The 15647-nt window shown below is 45.7% G+C and overlaps 1 protein-coding gene across 3 annotated transcripts in view; it reads right to left on the reverse strand.

Moving 5' to 3' along the window:
- alk (ALK receptor tyrosine kinase) overlaps positions 1-15647 on the reverse strand; it is a 299200-nt gene that overhangs the window by 47191 nt on the left and 236362 nt on the right. For all 3 annotated transcript variants that reach the window (XM_078089066.1, XM_040199092.2, XM_078089067.1), the window contains 4 exons: positions 7654-7785; positions 3517-3651; positions 2973-3076; positions 571-743 (listed from right to left, as the gene is read on the reverse strand). In XM_078089066.1, coding sequence (XP_077945192.1) covers positions 571-743; positions 2973-3076; positions 3517-3651; positions 7654-7785 — 544 coding nt within the window. The remainder of the gene's footprint in view (positions 1-570; positions 744-2972; positions 3077-3516; positions 3652-7653; positions 7786-15647) is intronic.

Here is a 15647-nt window from a genome sequence, read left to right on the forward strand (position 1 = left end):
GTTCAAACCTGAAGGCATACCAACAAAAACACAGTACAGTACACGGCACTTCAGGCTGTATTTCTGATTCCATCTAAGCTCTACAAAGGTCATTGGGCGAAGACTGGCAGGTTGACCGGATAGTTAAGGACATGACATTCAAATTAACAGCACAAGCACAGCTGACTACATAACCCAAGAATTAAAAATTAATCACTCTCAGGGGAGCAGGATTATCTGAGCTCCAACGGAGACAAAACCCCAGTCAGCAAACAGATGAAATCATCTGGGGATTCTCTTTTTTCAAATTTGACTTTACTCTATTTTGTTTTAATTTCTCTCTTGTTTGAGGGGAAATCGGGGCCGTGAGTAAGTTGGTTAGAGCTTTGTGAATTGATTTCTCCTTTCTTCATCACAGACTAGAGGAGCAAGAAGAAAGGGGTCTATTTCGTACAACTGTAAACATGGCAGGCCCCCGGTATAAGACGTGAGTCCCCCTGGGAGTCATTCATTCTGCTGAGATGTACTTTTTCCCAGAAAATGTAATCTGCTTCAATCTGAAAACTTCATTTCACGTGCTGTTTGCCGTACCAGTCTGCCAGCCCGTAAAGGGGAATTCTGACAACTTTCCAGCCATATTCGGACACGGGTTTGCTGACTAGATGCCACAGTCTGCGCTGCTCCTTGGCTCCTGTTCCGTTCGCAGCTATCCACAGAGACAACGACCCCTGCTGCAAGCCTCCAGAGCACAGCCAGAATCGCACCTGTTGAGGCAAGGGGGGAGTTTAAATGAGCGATGCAGTAAAGGGGGCCGTAGGAATGTTGATTTTTCATGCACATGCTGACATATGAAGAGATAATTAAATAGCAGAGCAACTTCCTATTTTGAACTTTAAGACCAGCAGCCCAGCAAATGTGTTACTGTGTTACTGCTACAACTCAAAACTGCATTGAGCTCTATCCCTGGTCCTGACACCTGTCGTGGCCCTGCTGACGCCTGCTGCTGCCATCATCATCATTATTATTTTAGATATTAATCATATTACTGTACTCATAAACCAACATTACCCTCTCCTAAAGTCTCTGTGCTCTGCCTCCCCATAGGCTTCTGTGGATGGTGGTTCTATCTGATGGTGGTTCTATCTGATGGTGGTTGCCTCCGCAGTGGTCCTGCTGTGCGCCTGGCTTACTACTCACAATTACTTGAATAATTTCTGTCATAGGAATTGCATGTATTATACATTGTTCATTCTGTACACATGGCATCCATTGTAGTCTGTCCATCCCGGGAGTGGGATCCCTCCTCTGACGTTCTCCCTAAGGTTTCTTCCCTTTTTTTCCCTCTTGGAAGTTGTCTTTTAATTTTTTGGGGAGTTTTTCCTGTGCCGATGGTGGGTTTCGGGGCAGAGGATGTCGTATGTGTACAGACTGTAAAGCCCTCTGAGGCAAATTTGTAATTTGCGATTTTGGGCTATACAAAATAAAATGAATTGGAATTGAATTGAATCACCAACAGCCATCTGTTTGGTTGTAATTATTAGCTATTTTAAGATTAATCAAATTCATCCAGGGCCATTTGCTGTCCACGGTTCTCGTGCATGCTTCGGCACACGTCAATCTCCGTTTGCTCTTTACACGAGGGATATGGTCGGCGTAAGCCTGCTTTGAAATACATACAACAACCCGGCCGTGTCAGGAATTAAATAAAGTAAAAAAGTCTGAAATCTAAAGCTTGCTAACAAGCAATGGGATGTGACCGTGTCCCTTTACAGCATTTCGGCGGCGCCAGGAACATAATTCTTGCTTTCGCCATTTAAGTGGAACAGATGCTGGCTTAAGCCTGATGAAAAGCACACATAGAGACGACGCTATACCCAAACCAATGAATTCCCTCCCTTTCATGTTGAGCGCTTGCATTGTGCTTGTTCGACAGCCGGTTACCGTCTTATCGCCGACCGGCGGACCACATGGTGGCCGTCCAGACATCAAGATTACAGGCACTGCAGAGAGCACACCGGGCATGACATGAAAGTGATTTGTAGCTATTACCCACAACTAATATCCTCAACATAGTTGTCCAAGAGCAGACAGGCTTGATGGAACGGCACCAGTTCAGTGTAGAGAAACAAATTTAGAGTGTTAATCTTTGGCTGTGAGCCCGAGCAGCTGGGAGGGACGTTTCTTTTGCTTTTCTCTCTCTTGCAGGCTACGTCTGTTCCCTCTTGGTCTCTCCGGTGCTCTTGTTTTCTGATCTCTTGACCTTTTCCATAGCCTTCCAACCTGTCTCACTCAATTCTGTGTGTGCTTGTCTCATCAACAAACGCCCCCCTCCACAGCTCTAAATATGCAAAGTACACATTCAGGGGGCCAAAGGTCAAACAACAATATCAAAATAACATCAGTAAATCCTCGATGCAATGGCATCAATCGCGGGTCCAAGTGCACAGCCGATAACCCCTGGAGACTCGCACCGTCAGCGCCATGATCTAAATAATGCATGGCGTCGGATTATTTTCACCACTCGGCCGGCCGATTCCAGTCGTGGCTGATCAGGTCAACCTCAGCTTGTTAGGGTCTGTTTAACTGCTGGCTTGGCACTTTGCCATTTTATTTTGAAACAGTGCTATTCACATGTTTATTAAGTATGCAATTCGTTAACTGTTCAAGAAACAGTTCCCCAAAAGAATATTTTAGAAAAATGCCGCTGTTTGTCTTCTTTGCGAATTAGTATTTACACTTGTTAGCTTATTATCAGATAACCCTGAATTTGTAATTCCAAAAGCTTCAACGTATCATCAACAAGCCGAAAAACACACGGCGTCCGGCACAAAGGTGCAACAACTGACAGGGCTGGAAGACTCATAGTCACAGTGGTACGTTACCATCAACAGATGTGCCACGCGTCAACAGAGAGCTCGACAGGCGCAGCAATAGGGACGGAGTGGGCTGATATGTGCACCTCAGAGAATGGAGACTCACTGTACTGTGCTCACCGTGCAGGGGGAGTTTCTCAGGGGAGGGGGAAAGAGAGGGCTCCTCAGTATGGCTGCGCTGCGCTGGCCTTTGGACTGGCCTCCTTCCACACTGAAGGTGGCACCTTAAAACTCACAAAAGCACAGTTATTAGACACGCAGAAGAAGAAAAACCCGCTCCGCTTGGATGCCTAACTGATACAACCAGAAGGTTAAATCGAAAGCTAATCTGCATGAAAGTAATCTAAAATGACTAAACATGGTATGAAATGACACAAACTCCCTGTGAGACAAAAACAGGCCTCAGCCAACCCGAGACTTTAGATGATCATACAGAGACACACTCGCCATGGATTGCAGATGTAGGACCGCAAGGTTCTGCATGCTTCTGCGAGGTTTTACACCCAATGGGGTTCTGTGTTCTGAAAACTGTGAAGGCTTCAAAACAACATCCCCCCCTCCCTCCTTTTAAGAAGTGCATTTTTTATGAGGCATTAACAGCCCTGAAAAGACATTTGAGCGAGCATGCAGATGTGGTTGTTTGCCCAGAGGGCGTGTGAGCCACCTGATGGCGGGCAGCTGGTTCTGGTGGCCTTGGCTGGCGCCCGCAGTCTTCTCCAGGAGGGACCGCGTCCAGCTACTGAGTGCCAGCCGCACTCGCCCTCTTCAAAGGAGCAGTAGCTGCCATTGAGAAAGGTGCCTGGAGAGAGACAGGAGAGAGAATACATCAGGGGGGGAGATGATAAGTGGGAGCAGTGGGGGGGAATGACTGGACAGGCCCGGCAGGTGGTCCAGAGAAGAGAGCCTGACAGCCAAACTGCCAAGGAGAAAAAGGACAGGCGCGTGAGGGGTGGTGGTTGAGGGTGCGAGGGTCATGAAGGAGATGAGAGGGGGACTATTGGCTCACAAGACTAAATGTGTCGGTGAAAATTAGGGTTGAGCTGCAGAGTGACTGGAAACGGAAAATGGAAAAGGAAGCAGGGAGGAAATAAAGCTGGGGGGGGGGGGGCACGATGTGTTTTGGGGGAGACGGCCATGAACTCGAACATCGCAAGCCTCAGAATCATTCGGATACAAGCGGCGCATTGCAGCGCTAACTGGAATGTAAAGTTCCCTTTCCAAAAATGTCAACATGAAAGGGTGAACTCTCCTTCATCTGCAAACAACGCCGCCCATTTTATCTTTGGGTTAGAAACTGAGTGCAAATATTGGTACATGCCCAAGGACCACATTTTTTGATAGAATTTTTCCTTTTCAGGAGATGTTCTCCAGCACATCATCACCTACAGACAGCCGGGCTGTATGTGAATACGGTGTGCAGCCCCCACATGAATAAACCAAATAGTGTGGATCACGCTGGGTGCTACTCGACAGTAATGAAGCTGGAATGACAGAAGCATGGATTTCTTTACAAACGAAGGCGTTTCTGAACGTGTGTAATTCATGTCAGACTCTGACGGCGAGAACACTGACGTTGGCTCGGGTTTTCAGGTCTGTGTCCAACTCAAGTTTGCTTCATGTTCCTTATCATCGCCAACTACTGCCTGTGAGTGCCCATTACCCATACGAATCTCTGAGTGGCCTGATACCAGTGTGCTTTTTGGAAATGGCCTCATCCAGATAATGGAAGTGAAAGTGGCCTGACCAGGGATCATGAAGCAGGTATTGTTCATGAAGAAAAGCAGGAGAAATGGTCACTAGTTCTAAAAATGTTTTATTTTGTTATAGAAAGAGAAGGTTTCAACGACCAACTGCAACTAATGCCATTTATTTCTTATCTTAATGTATTAAAAAACCCAAATGCTTGCTGCGTGGTGTTTTTTTCCTCAACCAAAATAAAAGCTTCTCTAGACTTTGGGGTGTACCTTGGTTCCTCCGTCTCAGTTGGTGTCTGTTCGTGCAAAGCAAAGGGATCAGTCACATCGTCCAATTATCGCCGATGACATGAATAAAAGCGGTTTGTGATGATGTCACCTCGGAGTCATTAGTACGTGTCACCTAGTGCCTCCCTGCGTTTTCCCTCCCTCCAGTTCAGCCGTCTTCCGATTGGATTCAACTTGAAACAACTTACTTAATGAAGCGTGAGGAGGGCCGACCTCACAGTGTCATTACCAGCTTATGAAAAGCCGACGTGTCCATCACTCAAGTCTTAATGAATGTAGGAGTGTTGTTTGGGTAGAAGTCACTTCAATGCAACGTGCACAGCTACTCTGCTGGTGTCTGTCGTGGCGACAGGACGCGAGGACACGGCCTATAAGTAGATGTCACGGCCGGTTCCATATCTAAGAGTGAGATTGTCAAAGGTAAGGAGGCGCTGAGAGGCATGTGCACACAACAAAAAGAAGCTCTGGTGATCAAAGTCTGAACTAAAACATGTTCTCTCCTTAAGAATAGATGAAAAGGTTCTGCCTAGATAATGTTTCAAAGTAAAGTTTTGGTCTTTTTTTCTGTGAGAACTGTTGAAGAAAGTGTTGCATGCTGTTAAACTAATTTTATCCACAAAGGGCTGAAGTACTTCACTACCTTCTGTTCTGAGTAGGATTAAAGGCATTCATGTTTTCTCCGAGGAGAGTTTTCTCCACACATATAAAATAACGGATGTTCGCTATACGGAGGAAAGAAAAGGTGCATTTTTTTTATCCTGTTTAATTGTGCACTCGAGCATCTGGTGACCAATATCATTACCAACAAACTAATTTTCTTGTTAAAGTTAAATAAAAATCTGAATTGAGGGAAACTTTTCCGGCAAAACCATCTTAAAGCAGGATCTCAGCAAGGCAAACAATTTTAGCTGGATTAAGGAAATGGATCTTCAGATCTTCAGATCATTTTGCTGTAACTCGCACATATACAAAGGCCGTCATCAATAGCTCTCCTTCGCTTGGTAGAGGTGTTAATGAAGATTATTTCATTTTTCAAATGTCATTACAGGAATAGTTTCCATAGAAATAAAGAACAAAAATGGTCAGGTGCAATGTATGTTTGTGGCATCAACTGAAGGAGGACTGGGCGGCTATGGGCAGTTGTCGCTAAAGGAACATTATATATCATTAGAGCACCGCTCTCCAGGTGTAGTGATATCTGGGGGTGGGCTGGAAACTAGGTGCTGTTCTCACAGAATACTGCAGATTACTAAATTGCATTTTTGATTGCATCCGCCTTTGGATGCAGGCAGCGTCGCTCTGTAGTTGCAGCGGGTGCCGTTGGAAAGTAAGGGGGGGGGGGTGTCTGCAGACTTCAGACCAACCAGGCTCAACCGGCGGAAGCTGTGACTCTCAGAGAACGGCGGATGTGTTTATGCATATAGATGCTGTGGTAGGACGGCAAAGAGAGATCCGCAGGGACCTGGTTCCCCTCACATGTCAGGAATCTTTGTGATTGACACAAAGCTCGGTTTGTTCCTCCTGCCTCCCTCTGCCGCTCCCTGTTAATGAGCCCTGGCAATGCATGTGAAGGATTTAAATAGATCAAATCACATGGAGGTAACTTGTGGATAGATCATAGAGAATAGGGTATCAGAGAGGGAGCACGGTATTATTTGGGTAGTGGGGAGTGATGGTGACAAGCGATGGATGGCAAATGGAACAAATGAGGAGCCTGAGATACGGGAGGAGGTGGTTGACAGCGCGAGAACGCCAGCGTGGACTGAATGGTCAGCTGTCCTTGTCCCCACTTATGAAATGAAAACATCTAAGGATTCAGATTAATGCTAATTTAAGAAAAGATGTGTGTTGGGTGTTAACAGCGTGTGGCGATGTAGAGAGAAGAGAATGTTAAAAGTTCCCCAGCTGAGTCACAGCGATTAGCCTTCCCCCGCAGTCTGTGTCCAGTATAATATCAGTCTGTCCCCCCTCGGCTTGTTCTTTACGTAACCGTGCAATTATACCCATTGTGTTATTCATAACCCACAGATTTATATTCTTATATTTACACTGGTCATTACTTTTGCTTCAAATCCAAGATCAACAAGTGACACCCGCCCGCAGGCACACAAACACCCTTATTACACTGGGATGGGGATTCCACCCCCAGGGAGAGCCTCTCAGGCCAATTAGCACTCACAAATCCTCCTTCAGCCCAAAGAGGAACTGGGCCCTGCTGGGATGTTCCACCTCTGGTTAGCCTCTTATCTCTCACATCCCATAAGCACGAGGGAGCCGCCACCATTTATAATGAGCAGCGCATGGGAGGGTGACCTGCACGGGGGGGGGGGGGGGGTTAACTCTGCCTGCTTCTAATGTGGGCTGAAAAACTCGGAAATCAACCCGTGGTGTCAGAAGCAAAAGGCAGACCGCAGGGGGTACGAGCTGTCGACCCTTTGTCTGTTAATCACGGGGACAGTGTAAAAGCGCCTGCATGCAGGTGGGACTCAGACGCACAAAAGAAGCAGGGCCTGGGGGGGGGCTGTGCTTCTGAATGAGATGCGAGCATACTCGGCTAGTGTGCCAACGAGGAAAGCAGAAAAAAATCTTTAAAGAGGTAGAAATAACAACCACGGAATATAAGGGTGAAAAATGAGCATAGAAGCTTAGAACACGCTGCCCTTTATTTTTGAACTATTTTTCCCTTCGCCACCCATTTCCCATTGGGAGGAGGGGGAGAGGGGGCTTGGTTGTGTCTCTACGGCTTCCTCACAGTCACTGGGCAGACTGGCCGATGGTGGGACGGGCCATCGGACAGGTGGGCTTCTCGCTGTACTCACGGCAGAGGTCGCCTTCGTCGTCGCCGAGTGGGCAGTCGGCGCTGAAGTCGCACAGTTTGTCCAGTGGGATCCCAGGGCCCTGCAGACAGTGGTACTGGCCCTCCAGGGTGACGTTAGGGCCGGGCGAGGACGCTGGACAGGGGGAAGAAGAAGAAGCGGAACAATGAAAATATGTCGTATTAACCGTTCCTCACACAGTTGTGTTGGGAATCAACCTTTAAAGCCACAACAAATGGCTCCGCAGCCTCTCCCACAGTCACGTATTGAACATCACGGCTGGATTGAGTGTTTTTCTTAGTCTCAAATCATAACTCAGGGAAAGATTACTTGCAAACAGTACACAAACATACAGTTGATGTGTAAAAGTACATCAGTCAGTGACAATGGCTAATATAACCGATGACAGCAAGCCCTGTACGACACCCGCAGGCCGCCTGCACCATCATAAATAACTCGGCCCAGGCTGCTGAAGCCTCTGGCTTTAAATACAGTACATATCCATCAGACAAGGAACACATGCAGCAAAAAAAACAATGACCTAGATGGGTAGCACCGAGGGGAGGGGGCACACACACACTGACTGACTGACATCACCGGGTCCTGAACAACTCAACTGTAACTTGGTACATTTGCATATCTATGCAAATCAGAGAAATTACATTTCCCAATTGTGAAAAAAACAGAAGCTCACCTCCACCTTCATCATCACAAGCTGTTCACAGTGAAGGGAACAAAACGGTCCCTGTACCCCCGTGGTAAGGAAGAAAGAAGCATGTTATCATGACTCAGGGGACTCTAGTTCTGCCCTTGATCTGCCTTATGTGGATTTGTTCTCCACCGACGGTACGGCAGTCAGAAGTAGGATGTCGTGGAAAGGACCGGCGCCAGCAGGCTAACATGACGAGACGGGGCCGTAACGTCGGTGACGGCGTCCCTAACTTTGGCACAAAGGGACGTGATAAGCCACTTTTGTAAAAGCCCCCAACCTATGCTCCGGGGTCAGGGGTCAACGCAGACGCTTACACGATATGTGAAAAACAAGTGAAAATGTCAGTATTAACTTAACTTTTTACAATTACGGCGCTTTTTGGTGTGCAACTTGCTTACCAGACAGACCAATAAAACTATAGCACATCTCCACAGAGCAAGAATTATTGATGAATCCAATTCTACAGTTATTTCACGTTAGCAGTTTTGATGATTCATTTGACATCAGCCTCCATGAGATCCATTGCACAGACGTGGGGGCGTTATGATGTAGTTTGATGTAGTTTACTCGGTGTGATTTGTTTATCTCAAACTAAAGTCTGATTGATTATCAGCTCAGGAATGAAATACCACATTAAGAGTTTAGTCTTAAGTTGTCTTAAGTAATGGAATTACTTGGGGAGGTGGATCACATATATTGAGATAAACATATTTATATGTTATATTCAACATATTGACATACTTTAATCTTTTTATTGCAATGTGAGGAAAACTCATGAAATGTGCAATTTGAGCCACCGTCTGCCTCTAAGCTATTGATTAAACAGAGATGGAGCTTTTGAGAATCAATATAGTATCAAAAAAAACCATCAAGTGTATCGCTGTATTCCCACCCCCCACCCCCAGGAAACGACTGGCTGGTAATAACACGTGTGAGAGCCATTCTTGTTGCAAACTACCGCTGAGAAACACGACGGCCCTGTCGGAAACTCCCAGAGTCAACTCAATTTCTTTATTATTGGGCAAAACATCTTTCATCGGGGGGGCCTTCAGCTGTCCAACATTGTGACACATTCAAATGTCTGTCAATAAACGAGTTCAAATTCTTCCTTCTCGGAAAACCTATCGGCCTGGTTAAACCGCTTTTTACCACAACGCGGTGCTGCTCACCATGAACGGTGCTTTTCCAGAACTAAAGTCTGCGGTTTCCACGCACCTTAAAGCACAGTCGGTAACGGGTGGAGTACGGACCCACACGCAGCTCCAATCAGTACTTTATTCTCCTACATGCAAACAGACAGTTTAAGGAGTCACTGGGAAAAGACGTGGTCGGAGGGGGGGGGAGCCAGGCGCGGGGGGGGGCGCGGGGGGGCGCGGGGGGGAGGGGGGGGGGGGGGGGGCAACAGTCCACAAGAAAAGAAAGTGCTGGAAGGTCTGCAGAGGACGATCTGACAGCGAGTGACTGAGTGACTGGGGTTTAAATACTGAAGGGAGTGAGTAGTAGACAGGTGAGTGTGATTGGGCTGACGAGGCGAATGTGACGAGCAGGTGTACAGAATGAACTGATTAGGTGGAGGGAGGGGGGGGGGAATAGCTGTGTCTCAAAGTGGCTAGGATGCATTCTTGTATCCTGCAGCCTTCAGCGCTCTCTGAAATGGGACGGTCTGTCCTAGCTTTACCTCCACTGCTCCTGTTGCCTAGCAACCTGCTGCGCTTAAAAACAGTAAAAGCCTTAAAAGCCCAAACAATTATGAACTACAGATAAATAAGAATCTTCTTATTTCACGCTTCTCCTCCGGAGCACAATATATTTCTGGCTGAGAGAAGAACTTATTTTAAATTCAAATGTACTTTCAGCTAAAAGTAAAAATGGCATCTCAAGGCAGAGATTCTATCAATACTGTCAATAAAAACCACAACAGCAAACACATTTATTAACTTGTATGCAAGGACTTCTTATTTTTCTATTGCATATGATTTCAACTGTAACCTTAAGATATTACAGAATATGACCAAGCCACAGTAGCTGAATGTCACCACACACATCGTTCTCCTTCAGCTTGACAACTAAATGTAAAGTTAGTGTATAATCACACAACAAAACAACAGTTCAGCTCAGTTTCTCTGTGTATTTATTCTGTAACGTCACAGACTCAGAAAGTGATATTTCTGGTTCATAACTTGTCTACCTGAGCTCAGTTTGATCCATTTCTCTTCATAATATGAAGTATAAACTATATATAAAACTGTCTCAGCCGCAGTAAGATATTAGTCAGTCTCTAAAGTGTGAAAGTAAAGTCATTAAAGGGACTTTTCACTAATAACTACATACGAGCTGCCGTTAGCAGCACAGCGGCTGCCGTTAGCAGCACAGCGGCTGCCGGTATTGTGAGCTGCTCGTTGTGTATTTGTTATAAATGTGTGTTGGTACATTGATTATATTAATAATGTTACATTTAAAAGTAAACTCTTCCGCGCTGTCGGATCACCTGTCTCCGTCCTGAATAAAGGAAATCCTCATCGCCCCGCATTGCATGCTGGGATATGCTGGGCGCAAAGGATAGATCAGAGGTGTCCTCCACATCGACTGCTGCGTCCCGTTCGGAGGAGCCGACGGATCGGGACACACGAGTCGCAGCGCAAGTGACGTATGTGGTGGACGAATGTGTCCCTAGAGACTTTGGGACACAGCTACCGTCGTCTTCTAGGCCCAGAATGTGCCATTTCCATTCAAATGAGTAGAGGCAGAGGCTTGTTTGTTTATAACACAGTGTGTGTGTGTGTGTGTGTGTGTGTGTGTGTGTGTGTGTGTACTGTGGTTGTGGTCTTGTAAGTGTATTAGTTGACGCTCGGCACATGCATGATGCATGCACGATGCATGCATTGTGCTCACTGGCTTCCCCTCTGTGTATTGTAGACACCGCAAGCAGCGCGATTTATCAAGAAACTGTAAAAAAAAAAAAAAAGGGAAGTCTGCCTGAGTACGCCGGAACCTTTGGGGCGAGATATGTAAATTCAGCAATTTTAGAGCCAGAGAAAAGACGCACGATGCCGCAGAAATGTAAGCAGGTAAATGCAAATGTGTGCAGACACGGCCGCTGCATTCTTGTCCCAACGCGGGTTTATAATCACACTCGCCAGGCAGCGGGAACAACTGGATCTGGGGGGGGGGATCAGGAAGGAACCTGTGGGAGTGACTCTTGTATCTCGCGTGCTCAGTGGGGGGGTGATGTGACTGGACAGGGCGCGGCAGCTACTGACGAACGACGGAACAGGGACTTTTAGTACTTGTCAGATTGTTAGACTTTAGCTGTTAACGTTATTTGTTCCTCAGCGACGTCGCGGCGTGAAAGTCATTTCATCATCATCGAGTATGAGACACTCTCTAAAGCAATGTAAATATCTGTGCAGACAGGAGCTCTTTTAGATCAAGCTATTGTACGTGTACTTCAAACGGGAATATTGCTCCAGGTGTGTACGTCAAATGTTCAAAGGTGTCAGAAATGAAAAGAAATCCACCCGACAAAACACCGCCAGAACCCTTTCATGCAGCAGCAGCAAAAGCGAATCCACAAAGAGCCCGTAGTTCAGTCTCAAGTCGCCTTCATAATGTGACACATGTAGCTTCTGAAGCTACGACACACTCAAGTGTTGATTGAGATGCCGTTGTGTTTGCTTAAAAAATATATTAATTCTGATCAAACAAATCTGCAGGATGGCATCTCGTTCACATCAGCGCCCTCCAGACTTCATTCCTTAATAACGGCAGCTGCACCACCAGATTTTTTTTCAAGGTCCGCTGGGGTTTGAGAGTCCTCTTGCGAGACATTGTGACAGACACTCTGTACGGCTCAGCTTGTTGTTTTTTTCGGAGGGAAGAGAATTAGTCGGAAGCTGTAATGTTCAGGTCACCAGGATTGATTGTTGGCAACTAGCCGTGTGGCCAGATATGAGTCATTCAGAGCACACGGATGCTCTCAGTATGTGCAGTGAAAGGTTTCTCTTGTTTGCCATGTTATTTGGTAGCAGCTGCTCTCATCAGGGGGCTGGGAAGCTTTCTTTGGACCTGATGAATCCATGGCGGCTGTTTACATTTCTGCATTTTATGGATTAAGTGTGAGGAAGTGACGCAGGACGGGAAGCCGTCGTTTCTTGGACAATATTTAAGTAACTAATTATGTCATTTGATTTAATGTCAGTATTGCTTCCTTTACACTTAACATGTGTTCTTCTATTTATGTACTTTAAAATTTTCAGTCGTGTTTTTTTTAAGCAGACCCAATTATAAGAAGAGACATTTTGAAGTTCCTCTCATGTCTGCTAAAGTCAGTTGGCCATGTTTTATAGATGTGTTTTTAAATAAAGTTTTGCTTTTCCTTTCCCTCTCAGGAAGTCCCTTTCATCAGGGTTTTTTTCAACTTTTACTGATGCCATCTGCTTACAGGATAAAAATCAGGGAATGATTTACTAACTTAAGATCAACAGCAAAAAAAGCAATCACGTGTGAGCCAAAGTATACTGAAGCGTTTAGTTACGTGCAGCATCTTGAGAATGCGAAAAAGAAATATGATGAAAGGGAGCGTAAAGAGGGTCCGAGGTACTTTGAGAACATCACACATACACACACTAGTTCAAATCCATTCCAGCCATTACATGTCTCTCCCCGGCAGGATATCTGGCAAAGCTGTTTGTCTGGCCACTGGAGCAGGACTTTGCTGGACATTGGATGTGGATTTGAATGCAGACCGACGTTTCTTTGTTGTCACTCAAGCTGCAAAAACTCACGCTTGATTTGCAGGGAGATGGCGGTGAAATGAACGTACGCTGAAATCCGTCTGTGTGCTCTCCGAGAACAACAAAGACTAAATTGCTGCAGGATCTCGTGGCGAGGCGAGAGTGGTAGACGGAAAATAAAGATAAGATAAAAAAGATTCTCACAGACCATTCAAATGAACATGAGTTGGATCCAATTTCTCTTTTCCCGCTCATTCTTGGATGTGTATTCTATCACTCTCATATGCCGTAGTGCAGACTGTGCTCCATCACGGGGACGCTTTGGCGTCCCGAGCCGGGAGCCTCGCCGCCATCCGGCCCTGCACAGCAAAGGCAGAATGTGGAGTGGCCCGGGACGCTGGAGATGGATACGGCCGAGCTCCCCACCGGTCGGTGGACAGGACAAGACATAGTCGCTCATAAATTCAATTAACTGCACACAGCCACGCTCGATTGGTCAGAGATCTGTCCAATCACTCTCACTATCTGTCACGCTCCCTGCTGGAGAGACAGCGGCACGCACGTGAGTGGACTGGGGGATGGATGCGAAGAAATACCTTTGGAGTCTTTCTCCTTTCAGAGATGAAATGAACCTTCTCTATAACAATAAAATAAGGTGTATTCTAAGTCGAATACTTAATGCTGTCTTGTCTTGCATACTGTGGATCCTTTGCTGTGTCACAATTATCCTGCTCCCTAGATATAATTCTCTTCTGACTGCTTTACCGAGCTCATCAGTGTGGAGGTAAAGCATTCTGGACAGAATATTTACTGGGGAGGTTATTACTTTAATGAGGAGCTCATTTCCACATTCACTTAAGTATTGTAAAGAAAAATCCCCTCAATTCAACGCAGGCAACATGCTTCTTTCTGGATAATACATGCAGGTGGCAGATAAAGGTGGCATTAAAGCAACAACAGTGTGAGTCAGCTCAGTGAGGTTACACGTTGACATTTATTTTGAATGCCAATAAAAATGCTAACCTGGTGCTGGAAGTTAGGCTTGGTCTTTATTCATAGACCTTCAATTAAGAGTATGATACACATACAACTCCAGGAAAAAAGTCATTGAATGAATGTGGAAGTGTCGGTGAACGGTGAATGATGACAGATGACCTGGAATAAGGAGTAACACAGTCTGCTGGTGGGGAGGTCGCAGTGGATGGATGGGTCAAACTGACACAAGAGAGTGCTGCCCGTGTCTCATTTCAAACTATAACTTAAACTGGACTTCCACGCTCAGGTATTACAGCCATTTTAGCCCGACCCACACACTTTTCTATCCCCAACCAATTATCCAACACTACAGGGGCGGATGCAGGGGCATTGATCCCTTGTGCTGCAGGCCATTCGGAGGACATTCGCTCAAAAATTCTCATGAATATACGTATTGAGCAAGTACTTTCTTAATTTATAGTGTAAGCATTCGAACTATTCCTAATTTGCACTGAACACAAAGTAAAAGCTTTGGCAATGGGCATTATTTTGAGATAAGCCAAAAAGACCAATTTATCAGGTTTCACTAAAATCTAACCAACAATTGTTGAGATACTGAGATACTCGTTGCTTTGAGTATCTTGTGTCTTTTTGGCTTATCTCAAAATAGAGCTCCTGCTAGAGGAAAGGTTTGGGGATCTCGAAAGTCATTCGGACTCAATCTGTGGGGGATTATTCATAACATTTCATGACAATCTATTAAATGAATATTTATGAATATTTATTCAATATGTCAATCGGGACACCGTGACCAACATGCATCTTTTACTTTGCTGGTCTGACTTGACAAACATTTTGATACGGCTACTTATTCAAGAATCAGGACAGCTAGCGTGACAATTTGACCCTGATGCCGCTTGAAACACACTTTTGTGATGGATAATCCTATTGCGTGTTATGTATTGAATCACTAATATCACGTGCTGGCTTTCATTACCTTTTGGAGGCTTTTGGCGCACACCAACCCGCACACCAAATACGGCGTTATCGACAAAGCAGCTTTGACATCAAAGCATCCGTCCCGTAGAGGTGAGCAGCTGTGGAGAAACGGTGGCCTCTGCTTAGTCTCATCACCATCAAACCGGAGGGCTTTGATTCCTCAGCGATAACTTTTCCTTGATGTTTCTCAGTTAGGTTACAGAGCGAGCCGGATCGGTTCCAGTTCAAACGGGAAATCAACCCTGCACTAAATTTAAGGTTCAAACTATGTAATTGATATTTTCATCTCAGACAGTAATAACTGAGTTTTACTCCTCCGTTACGACAAGCCTTTTGTTAATGATGGCTTTGTTGACATCCCTGACTTAACGATCACCTCAACAGGCGTCGGTAAATGCCAGAGGCCATTTTCTACGGATATAAAATCACTAAACGTTGTTGAAGTCCGCAGCAGCCATAGATCGAAGTCAGTAAAGGTCATAGAATAGTTAGTGAGTCTTCTCTAGAGCTCAAGACCGAGTCCATGAAATATATTTATCCTGCAGACTTCAGCATGCAACACAGTAAAGCCTGTCTTT

The sequence above is a fragment of the Gasterosteus aculeatus genome, chromosome 15, assembly GCF_964276395.1.
Source record: "Gasterosteus aculeatus chromosome 15, fGasAcu3.hap1.1, whole genome shotgun sequence".
NCBI classification, from domain to species: domain Eukaryota; kingdom Metazoa; phylum Chordata; class Actinopteri; order Perciformes; family Gasterosteidae; genus Gasterosteus; species Gasterosteus aculeatus.